Source organism: Pteropus medius, unplaced genomic scaffold (genome assembly GCF_902729225.1).
Source record: "Pteropus medius unplaced genomic scaffold, Ma_sr-lr_union100, whole genome shotgun sequence".
Lineage (NCBI taxonomy): Eukaryota > Metazoa > Chordata > Mammalia > Chiroptera > Pteropodidae > Pteropus > Pteropus medius.
Genome location: NW_024351730.1, coordinates 8,137,129 through 8,149,464, shown reverse-complemented (window position 1 = coordinate 8,149,464; position 12,336 = coordinate 8,137,129). Strand labels below are relative to the sequence as shown.

Sequence of the window (12,336 nt, the reverse complement as noted above, 5' to 3'; positions counted from 1 at the left end):
CACGTCCACCACATGTCCCAAACCTGCCTAATAATAATAAATTTCAGTTGTCATTTCTTCCTTGTTTCAGCTGTTTTAAAAAGCTGAATTTGCTGGAGGCTTAAAAAGTAGTATGACTGGTTTTTGTTTTGTTATATTTTTTAAGATGATAGACGATACGTTTAAAAGATTATGTGATGTATGTGTCATAAAGCATAATTACATAATAAACACTCATGACCTTACCTCTCTGTTCCAGAGGGTGGCTTACCCACTCGCCCCCACCCCCAGAGGTAACCACTTTTCTGAAGTTTGTATCTACCATTCTCTTTCTGTTTAAAACAGTTTACTCTCGCGTCTATGTACACTTAAACCATATAGAGTTTAGTTTTACCTGTTAAAGAGACAAACAGGATTTATTTCGCCAATTGAGGTTGTTCTTGTAAAGAAGCCTTTTGGGGAGGTGACCCTCGCAGGCGCACAGGCTGCAATTGCTCAAAACTGTCTGGAGGCTCCTTGTTTGAAATTTCCTATAGATAGTTTATCAGCTCCTCAAGAATTAGTGCTATTGCTTTACAGCATATTGGTCCGATTTAATTCTTTTTCCTATCACCCCTCTATTTTCCCCCATTCACTTATTTAAGAATTATTTAATGAGTGCCTTCTATGACTGAGCCAGGCCTTGGGCTAGAGGTCAGTGGTGAACCAAGAAGAGTGCCTGTTCCCACTGAGCTTATCTCCATCCCTCCTCTTCTTTCTTCCTTGTTATTTGAGCAATAACTATAGGCCACAGGCTAGAGGGATCCAGGACTGAGTGGGAGTCAATGAACCAAGGTGCCATGGGAAAGTGTGGCCTGGGAGCCTGAGGGAAGACTTACGGAGGGACTTCTGGAAGAGGCAGCCTTCTTGGGCCCTGTCTTGGGCCCTTTGCAGCCTCACCTGGATGTCCCTGACTCTGATTTTCTTTGTTAGGCCCGCTCCACCAACGTACTCATCCCACCTATTTATGTCGTTACCTCCACACCTGCCAAGGAGCCCTGCCCTATGGTGCAGAACGGGACTCTACCATGAACCAGGAAATCAGCCCTGTAAAACCCGAAGTCTCTCAACTAAGACTTGATTTTTTTTTATGCTAGAGGAACTTAAAAGTCACATAGGTCATTAAACATTAAATTGATGACACAATTGCCTGTGTAGCATAAATAAGAAACCTCAGAAATATATTTTTATTTATACATAATTTATAAAAATAACGAATATGAATTACATATTATATGTGATATAATATATATAATTCATTTGTTCTCAACCAGCCTCCACATGACCCATTCACCAGAATAACTGGCATTCTGCAATCACTCTATGAAATAGAATGACTAATGCTAAAACTCCAAGCCCTCATAGCGCTAATGTAATCTCCATGTGCCTGGGCACATCTGCTCTTCCCAGTCGAGTTGCATGATTCCCAAGACTCAATTAGGTTTATTTCCAAACCTGCTTATGCCAGTTGTACTTGTTATTAAGTTTAAACCTTAATTAAATGTTCTCACACACTGATGAAATATAAATCTAAAAAGAAAATTGTTTCAGAGAAAACCAAATTGAATGCTTTTGAAAGACTCAGTAAAGCATTTTTAAAATGCTTTTGAATTAAGTGTGACAAGGCGATTGTAAAAGAATGAAGGAAAAGAACACATTAAATCTAGAAGAAATCTACTCTTGGATTGTGCTACAGGTGACTTTAACTTCTTGTTCTACTTTAAAGAACTAAAATTGGAAATTCCACATGGTATTAATAGTTTTTATTTTTAAAAAAGGAACTCTAATCAGACAATACTTAAAAAAAAAAGACCTTGGTCTTTCCTCAAAAAATTAGTGAATACACAGACATTTATGTTTTAATTCTAAACAAAATTATGCATGTATATGAGAGATTAGTATTTCACAATCCTCATCTTCAAATACCAATCCCCTATTGGTCCCAAGCATGTTTGAAAAAGAGAGCTTCTGTTGTAGTTTTACTTATGCACTTACCAGCACTGTTGTACTCAAGAGGGGTTTAATACAGTCAGCTTCCCTAAAAGATCTCAGATGTGAAGGCACTTGCTAAGGTTTGTTTTTTTTATTTTGTTTGGTTTTGCTTTCATTTACCAAACGTTTATTGAGAGCCATGAGAAAAGACTCCGTCTTTAAAAAAATGGTTTGAAAAGAGAGAAAAGGCAATGTCAGACAGCTGGATGGATGAGGGGGTCATGACCTCCCAGCGCTCTGCCCTTTCTGGCCTGAGTCATACTTCCATGCCGACCTTTTCTCTAACTGTCTCAGGAGCCCATGGAAGTAGGCCCCTGCTGCCAGGCGCTTCCTGAGAGGCAGGAGAGCAGGGATGCTAACAGGAAAGTGGGCCTGTTGTTCTCAACCTTTGGGCCAGACAAGGATGAAGACAGCCTTGGATAACTTGGGTCCAGATGAGAAAAGGACCTCTTGACCAGGCTCAAATACTTTTTGGTCCTAGTTCTTCCCAATCAGTTGGGCGGGGTCTTTAGAATTGTCAGGAGAATAGTATCACTAAATAGGGAGACATTTCAAATCCTATTGTAGCCATGCCCCCCCAACTTATCCAGTTATATAAATGACATTCTTTACATTTGACCTGCTTAAGTGTGTGTTTGTGCACATGTGCGTGTATGTGTGTTGGAAGGCCTTAGAGGAGAACTACTTTAGCTCCAATCCAGATGAAGGCCTTAGACATGGCAGCCTCCTGATTTTATTCTTTAATATCAAAGGAATAGATATTAGAAACCAGATTCCTTTGAAAAGGTTCCCCAAGTACCAGAAAGAGCCAAGCCTGCCCCCCAAGAGAACCAAACAGAAGAGAAGCATTAGGCAGGTTACAGTAAGGAACATGGCTTCATTTCAGCCACCCCTGGAGGATCGGGAAGCTGTTCAGCCGTCTCTCCATTTTAACTTTGTTGTTGCTGGAAGCATGTTCCCTGCAGTGTACAAAACCATGGAAACCACTGTTCTCACTCTGCTAAAGTAAAGGGACTTCAGTAAGTGGAGACCGGTGAGAGGGGAACGAAGGGAGGGTAGGCATGGACACAGGAGCCTTACTTTGTTGCTCTGAGAAGTAACTGGACCCCTACCCAAGAGATTACCAAGCCCTCCAAAGAAAGAAATTGCAGGGGCATGAGTCATCCTCCATTTTAGAACACAGGAATGCCCTAGGGGATTGGGGCTTCTCCCTTATCAAGAAGTAGGCAACTGAAGCACACAGATCTCCCTTGGCCGAAGGCTAGGATCAGCTTCTGGTTTATTATCTATTTAACTAAGTGGATTAAATGAGAATTGACTGGAATCATACACTTAAGAGTTCTCTTACAAAACATTGTTATCTTATAAACTGGCTTAATTTAACAGGCTGTCAGAGGCTTATTATAAGTAACTGAACACAGCTCCTTATGGAGCGCATACCCAGGGAGAGTGTGCAGCCAGGCCTGGGAGACGGCACACCTTGTGTGGCCAAAAAGATGGGCCTGGGCTTTAGCTGCAACTCACACTGTTGGTGTCTACCCCCAGGGACAGGTCCAGATCTTCCCAAGAGGAAAGGCGCTTGCCACTCACACCTTTTAAAAAGCATTTCTCAATATTGAGGGTAAATTAAGTGTTTTATTGATCTTTTACATATGTGGTCTTAGCACATATGAAAGAAAGCAGTTGGTTATCAGGACTAACTAGAATTAGATAGCAAAGGTTTGAATCTTAGCTTTATTACTTACTAATTGAGTGACTTCGTGTTACTTAACTTTTCTATAGCTCAGTTTCCCCATCTTCAAAATGAAAATGATAATAGTACCTACCTTATGGGTTTCTGTGGAGATTAAATATAAGTTTATAATATGTATAAACTTCTTAGAATAGTGCCTGACATCAGTGAGTGTTCACTGATTATAGCTATCACTATTATCACAGAAAAGAATTAATCCCATTTCATAGCTTTTATGCCCACATCTCCTCTTAGCTGTTAATTGCAGCTTGAATTTGGAATGAGCTGCATTCACAGAGGAGATTCTGAATAGTGGGAGGCAATGTACATAAAGAAGCTCAATCCTGTGATCAGAGGGGCATTTTGAACATTGAGTTCACCAGGGATAGTGATGTGGTCTTGCACAAGTCATTTATCTTCTTTGATGCACATCGCTAAAATGTGTGTGCGCACGCGCGCGGGCGCGCGCGCGCGCGCGTGTGTGTGTGTGTGTGTGTGTATGTGACTTTACAGGTTTTGGATAAATGAATGTACATCCTACTTTTGGTGAAGATAGATATAATTATGAAAATGCTTAGAGACTGATAAAAATGAGCCCTCTTTGGCCCGATGTCCTGGAAATAGGTATATGGTAGAACCCTTGCTTGGAGAGACCCGACATGCTAGAAAGTGTTGATGGTTTGGATGGAAGTTGCCCTTATGTAGTTGGTTTAAATAATGGAGATAATTATTTTTCAGGAAAGTTTTACTGAATTTGCAAATTTCGAACATTTTATTCTTCTTCCAACAATTTCTTTGACAGTCTTATTTTTCTATTAGGTTTCTATTAGGTTTAATTTACCAGTAATCTATATTTCTCTCAAACAACCTGTAGTAAATGTCACCTAACTCTTTGTAATTACACAGCCTTTACTTAATTCCAGTATCTAATCCACAATTTCCATGTATAACCTATAATTTTTAGTCATCTGGAATCCAGTATAGATGATTCTATTCCACTTGAACTAATGGATAAACATTATATTCCTCACTTTCCAAAAAAATTAATATAGACCATATGAAAATAGAATTTTTCTGTTCTGTAAAAATTAATTACTTTAAATAAAAAAATTTTAACCCATTAGCTGAATTATGTTTTAGGGGAATTGAAACACTATGCATGCTTCTAGAACTAATAATGTTTTCTTATTCTTTGCACAACTTTTTTTATTTGAAAGAGTAATACATATGTATATTAATACATAAAATTGATATAATGTCCCATATCTTAAATGGCTCAACCCAAGAGGTTAAGGAAGGAAGCCAGGTGGATGAGTGAGGAGGCATAACTGTCCCAGGTCTCTTCTAGTTGATCGTTGACTAAAGCACATGCTGATATATCTCAACTAGAGCTACAATGCCAAGAGCAAGCATGGTGTAACATCAATAGATGCTGTCTATCTGTAGATCTCACTTTTCTTGACTATGAACCTCTTTGAGAACCAGGAAGAAGTTATTAACCTGCTCCGCAGAAAATGACATATTTCTTTTCTTTCTACAAAGCTTGGCATAGAACTCTGGGGCGTTCACATGAACTCCCTGAATTCCTTCCATCGACTGCCCCCACCCCCACTGCAGTTCACTGAACATGCGGAGGCTTCCTTTCACTGGACTTCACCACACTTTGATTTTTTTAATGGCAATGCGTCGGTCATTCCTGGAAACCAAGAGAAAAAGACTGTTCAAGATTTTTACAACAAAACAAATGTATCTATTGGTCTTTGTCCCTAATTCCAATCTTAAAACTCTTAAAACTCTTGGAATCTCTGGAGTGATGAGAGTGTCATGTATGCTAATGGGATGACTGATGAATGGGGCCCCTAGATAGCTTCAGGATGGGGGGGCTGTCTGGTCACCAGAAAAACCAAGGCATGTTTAGAGAGTTGGAACTTTCAACCCCACTCCCAACTTCCAAGGGAGGGGAGAAGGGCCGGAAGTTGTTAATCACCAATGATCAATAATTTGATCAATCATGCCTCTGTAATGAAACCTCCAGTTTGACATCTAAACAATAGGGTTCTAAGAGCTTCTAGGTTGATGAACACATCGAGGTACTGGGAAGGTAGAGCAGCTGAAGAGGGTGTGGAAGCTACACGCTCCTTCCTTGCTCTGTGCCTCCCTTCTATTTGACTATTTCTGAATTGTAACCTTTGTAATAAACCCATAACAATAAGAAAAGTGCCCTCCTGGGTACTGCGGGCTGTTCTAGCAAATTATTGGAACTGAGGAAGGGGTCATGGGAACCATCAATTGATAGCTGGTTGGCCAGAAGTGCAGGTGGCCCCTGGGAGTTGGAACCAGTGTCTGCAGTGAGGACAGTCTGTGGGACTGAGCCCTTGAACTGTGGAGTCTGTGCTAACTCTGCATAGTTAGTGTCAGAATTGAATTGTAGGGCACTCGGTGTCTGGAGAGTTAGAGAATCAAATCGCGTAGGGGAAGAAACACAAACATTTGGTGTCAGAAATGTTGTGAGTAAAAACAGTTCAGAATTTTGCCCACTCTTGAAGAGTTATTATATACAGTGTTCCATAGTAATTAAGAGTAGAAGCTCAGCTACTTACATCCATCTCGCAGCATCTGCTACAGTTGGGTTCCTTCGGACATTCCTATGTACTTTGCAAGCACTCCATTTTAGTTTAAGCTTGTTTGGAGCTACCTCTACTCCCTAAAAATAATTTCTCTCTTTATCAAAATCAACAAGTGTCTCTTCATTTCATACTCACTTGGATAGCTACAATCAAGAAGATAGATAATAAGCATTGTTGAGGATGTGGAGAAATCAGAACTATCTTACACTACTGGTGGGAATATAAAATGGTGCAGACACTTCGGAAAACAGTCTGGCAATTCCTCAAAAGGTTAAACACAGTTTCCATATGACTCAGCAATTCTATACTAGGTATATACCTAAGAGAAATGAAAATATATGTTCACACAAAAAATTTGTACTTGTAAAAATAGTAGCATTCATAATAGTCAAAATGTGGAAACAACCCAAATGTCTATCACTTGATGAATAAATATGTAAAATGTAGCATATCCTTACAATGAATATTAGTCAGCAATAACAAGAAACGAAGTCCTGATACCTGCTACAATTTGGATGAACCCTGAAAACGTTATGCTAAATAAAAGAAGCCAGTCACAAAAGATCACATATTCCATGATTCCACATTTATGAAAAGTCCAGAATAGGTAAATCCACAGAGTCAGAAAGCAGATTAGTGGTTGCCAGGGACTCGGGGGAGGGGAAAATAGGAAGGGACAGTTAACACCTATGGAGTTTCCTGTTGGGGTGATAAAAATATTCTAAAATTGATTGTGTTGATAATGTTTATACAACTATACAACTATGTGAATATAACCAAAGCTATTGATTATACATGTTAAATGAGTTAATTGTATTGTATGTAAATTATATCTCAATAAAGCTGTTCCAAAAAAAAGAATACAGGCTCTGGGTCCAGGCTGCCTGTGTTCCAGTTGCTGTGGAAGCTCTGGGGTCCTGAGATAAGGATTTGGGTGCAAGGTCTATATTTGGAAAGATATTCTAGGAAGCACAGTCAGGAATTAGGGAAGTGAGACAGGAAGAAAGGAAAGCCCATAAAGGGGGCCTTAATGAGTGAGTTATTGTTGTGGGCAACTAGGGCTCAGTCCTGCTGGGACCCCCCAGAAAAGCTGTGAAGACCACAGTTTGGAATTGTTCTCTTAAGGGATGAGAAAGCTAGTTTGTTCCTACGAGTGCCGACTCCCCAGGCTGCTCCACAGAAAGGCCAAACACACCCTGACATCTGGAGAAAGCCCTCGGGAAGAGAGACACAGAGACAGAGAGACGGAGAAACAGAGATAGAAAGACATCCAGGTACTTGAGGTAGGAAGTAGTCAGAGTACAGAAGAACTGTTTCCCAAACCTACCAGTGATGTCCAGAGTGACACAGCAGACACGGCAGAGCATTGACAGTGTCTGCTAATGGGAGTGTTACTTGGTCTCTGCATTCGGGTTCCCTCATCCTTAAAATGAGGAAAACAATAGCTCTTATCTCATAAGGGTGATGCGAAGATTAATGAGTTAATGTATGCAGTATTTAAGAGAGTCAAAAATGTTTGTCTTAAATCTTTCTCTATTTCTTTAACTTCTGATTTACCCACAATTATTTCTGTTCTGAATGAGCTTCTAACAAGATAGATACTAAATCACTTATTATAAGTTTCTATAAGAAATAGAATCATTGCTGAGAATGGTCTTCTTGTTAGGCCCCCTTTGTGTTTTATCAACTTTAAATGGCTGTAGCCATTTAAATGTATACCATTTAAATGTATAAAGTATACCATATATTTTGTTAACACATCAGGCAGGTGCCCATCCCAGCAAGTTCTATCACTGGAGCAAACTCTATATTGTTCTCATTCTTGCTGTTCTATTTTATGGAAACTGTTGGTGAGATTCAAGCAAGAGAGGTTCATCCCAGAACTCTCTCGTATTTTCCTTTGTGGCTCCTAATACCCTCCCAAAGCTGCATTCTGAGTCAGCAGATCCTGGGGAGCTTTCCTTCTGTGAAACTTCTGCAGTCTAGGGATTGAAGCCGGTGGCTGCAATCCCAGGCAATTCTGGGTTCTGCTTCTGTTAAAGGCATTTATACCCAACATGTTTCATTGCTCATAGATGATTGAAACAGTTCACTTGGTGAACTGCCAGGGCAAAACAGCAATTAAAAAAACAAAAGAAAACTGTGTTACATCGAAACCAGGTTGTCATTATTAAAACTTAAAGATTTGTTCACCCAAAGAAATATCTCTGGATTATTTCAGGCTGTGACTCTTCAATTAACCTGACGTTTCACAAATCCAAAATTGCCGTGGATGAACTCTTTACTTTGCTTCGGGATATTGCTGGAGCTCGGAATCTCATGAAACAGTTTAAATCTGTGTATGTTCCTGGAAATCATACCCACCAGGCAAGTACATACGTTTTAAAGTAACTGTCTGATCTGTGTTGTAATTTTAGGATTCAGAAACTACAAGGAAAGTTTCTATTTTAACCTCTCTAAAATGAGAGATTTGTTCTAGATAAACTCCAAGTTCTCTTCCAGTTCAGAATTCTAGGTTCTCTTGTAAGAGCCTCTCGATTCATTTGTATCTCAGACTTGCTATAATTAGATGGGCGCTGGATTGGGTCAGCCACCACTTTATAACTGTGGCGCTGTCACAGACTTAATCTACGACCTTAGGCAAGTTCCTTCACTTCTTTGGGCCCCAGTTACTACAGGCAATAGGTAAGGGATTAGCCTTAGATGATTCCCAAGTTTCTGGATCTAAGCAGTCGATAAACATTTTAATCAATTAGAATAATAAAACTACCTAATAATATTATGGCAATGAAAAAAATGTTTGTGATAGCAAATCATTTCTTAATTAAAATTCCCCCACTGCTTTCTGAGGAGATTATTTGACTAGTGAGTAGGAAAGTGATATGAGAATCCATAATTAAAGAAGTAATTGCTTTGTAAAAACTCAGTGGGGGAGGAGCCATAGAAGACCCAAAGGGAAACTTAAAGAATGAGGAAAGACTGAAGCCATCAGGGCTAGACAGTCTCTGTTGGATGAGGAAAGAGACAGAATGCAAGTTCCTAGTAGCCAAAATGAGCTTTTAAGGAAGACCAGATGTTTCTGACAGAAAAGACCATTAAGTTTTGCTGTGGGATGTGTGAGGGAATCTTCTCCTCCAGCTCCCCATGAAATCTTCAGTGAAATCCAGTTTATTTGCTAAGGCTTTTGGAGAGTTGAATGTTTTGTTAGTAGGGACTATGTTAGTGAGGCATTCAACTTCAGGGTGCTGCCTCTTTAAGGTGATTGGTGGTAATGATTGGTGGTGCTGATGGGCATCTGAAATCACCCACCAAGTTACAAAAGAGCTTAGAAACTGGCACTCAACTTAGAAACATAAATTCTCATCCTTGATCTAAGAACACCACTACCACGAAATACAGATAAAATCACTCAAATAATTATATGTAGTTTTGCCATTAAAAAATTAGCAATCTAAAATATTGTGGTATGGACTCATTCTATACGACATAATAGAATTGATGATATATGATGAAATTTAGACCAAAGAATGTCAAGAAGAAAGTGACTGCTATAGTTGGCAAAGGGAAAATAAACCACTAAATTAATGAGGTCTCTGCGGTATTATGATCACCACAGTGACTGATTTGGCCAACTTCACATAAATATGTATTAGCTATAAATCATGGTTATGATAAGGACAATGGTAAGTTTCCTGGACTTTATCTCCCTGCTGCCAATACTCTCATTTCTCTAGACCTCAGAACCCTGTCTTATAGCCATGGCTTTGGAAAAATGAGCTTTCTCCTTGCTTCATGGAGAAATGTTGATGAGTGGGAAGTAGGTGTTAGAGGGAGGACACTGTGTATGTGTATCTTGAGGGTATTAAATAAATAATGATACAGACACATACTGAAATGCTATGCAACCATTAAAATGAATGAGATAGATCTAAATGTTCTGAGCAAGGACTTTGAATCCTTGTCTCAGACTCTGCTTCTTGGGGAACTCAAACTAAACCAGAGGTTCATGATCTATTAGGTGAAAAAAAAAATACGTGTTGTAGATCATTCTATAATGCATTATTCTATTTTGGTTTAATAATAATAATAATGAGTATATGGATATGTATATTTAATCAGTCTTTAAATTTTGGGGGAAAATTTATAATGGTTACCTTATGGGCAACAGGAAGGGTTGGATGGACAAGAAGAAACTCTGACTTCTTGCTCTGTACTTATATATATAAAGAAAGAGTTTTGGATGGGATTATGGGTAAATTTTACCTTTTGGGTTTTTCAATATTTTTTATTTGAAAAATATTTTAAAAACTTTAAATCACAGATTTAAGTCCTGTAAGGACAGGGATTTTGATCTGGTTGGGTCACTGCCATATCTTCAGTGCCTGGAGTGTTATCTTGTGCATAATTGATGCTTAATGAATATTCATTGGGTGAATCTTGAATGCAATATATATATCTTTATCATATATTGGACGATTTGTTGGGACACAGAGTGCGTGTAATTAGAAAAGGACAAATGTCTAGACTAGAATCAGAGTCCAGCCGTGCGTAGTTTTGAAGATGGGTCTTGGCTGGGCAACTTTCTGTCCATATCTTCCAATTTGGTCCTCAGCCCTATAACTCCAGGAAAATTTTGTGTTTTCTATCCAGCTCTGTGCTGTTTCTATGCAGATTCTAGTTAGGATGTCCTGGGCTCCCTGGGACACCTGGGAAAGCACTAGACCTGGTCTGGCCCTGGGTTCCTGTTCCAGCTCTTTCCAGTGCTGTGGATCTGGGCTCCCCCTCTGGATCTAGGGATCTAGGGGTCCCTACCAGCCCCAGTCTCCCTCCCATTGCACATCTCTCTTGCTCCAATGCACACCAGTTGGTTTTTGAAGCTATTCCTCTTTCCCCTGCTAGCTCTAGAGGAATCTCTTATTTAACCTCCATCCTTTAGCCATTTAGGAAAATGTGTCAGTCATGGCTCAGATTCAGAAAGCTGACACTACTATCATCATTTCAAGGAAACTGTGGTTTTATACAAGGAATTAAGTGCACAATAAAATATGAAGAACTGGAAAAGTGGAATCTAGACGGGGCTTCTAGAAATGAGTCCAGAACATCACCACAGACCTGGCTTTCCAGGGGAACTAGTACCTCTGCCACAGTCAGGAGGGTAGGTGATGGGGATCAAGAGGATGCCAGAAAAGGTCTTGATTTGAAGAACATATCACCAAAGCTGTAGACTGCTCTGTGTTTGCTTACCATGGTATCTGCAGAGCCTTGCTCAGTGTTTGTCACCTAGTAGATGGGTAGGTGGTTGGATGGATGGATCCTGGGTTGTAGGTCTTATCCAGAATGTTGTTTCAAATGTTCTTAATTTTTCCTGAGAGGGAGGTTAGCACAAAGGTTAACAGAACAGACTTTAGACCAAGGGCATTTGTGCTCATATCCCAGCTCTGCCTCCAACTAGCTGTGTAATCTTAGGCAAGTTACTTCACCTCTCTGTGCCTGGTTCCTTCTCTATAAAGGAGCTAATAATAGTAGCTTTCTCATACAGAGAGATGCTTTAATGATTAGGTGAGTTAATACATATAAATCTCTCAGGGAAGGAGCTGATACATAGATGGCACTATGGAAGCATTTTCTACAAAAGTAGTAGTAAAGGACAAAATAGACCTTCTCTTTGTCCTCTTTTGTAGCATTTTGTCCTTTCCTTTGCTTGGAGAGAGGCTACATAGAAAGAGTGTCATCCTTAAGCTGACTCTCCTGTTAGCTGCTGTGTACGGTACAAGTCGACTGCTGACACCAGTGTATTTGGAAAGGTCGTGTTTGTCCATAGACCCTATTGACTGGAAACCTAAACTCTAGCTTTGCTTGTGCAGCAAGTCTCATGCTTTCGTTTCTTACTGCAACCATTCCAGTTTAATGGGAGGTTTTACCTCCTTCCTAAATGCCACAGTGTTTGATGTGCTGCAGTTCCTCAGC

General features: G+C 39.8%; 1 protein-coding gene across 1 annotated transcript in view; it reads left to right on the top strand.

The window, feature by feature from the left end:
• The window catches only part of SCFD2 (sec1 family domain containing 2), a 345,681-nt gene that overhangs the window by 301,297 nt on the left and 32,048 nt on the right, over positions 1 to 12,336 (top strand). The window contains exon 6 of the mRNA XM_039845191.1: positions 8,591 to 8,736. Coding sequence (XP_039701125.1) covers positions 8,591 to 8,736 — 146 coding nt within the window. The remainder of the gene's footprint in view (positions 1 to 8,590; positions 8,737 to 12,336) is intronic.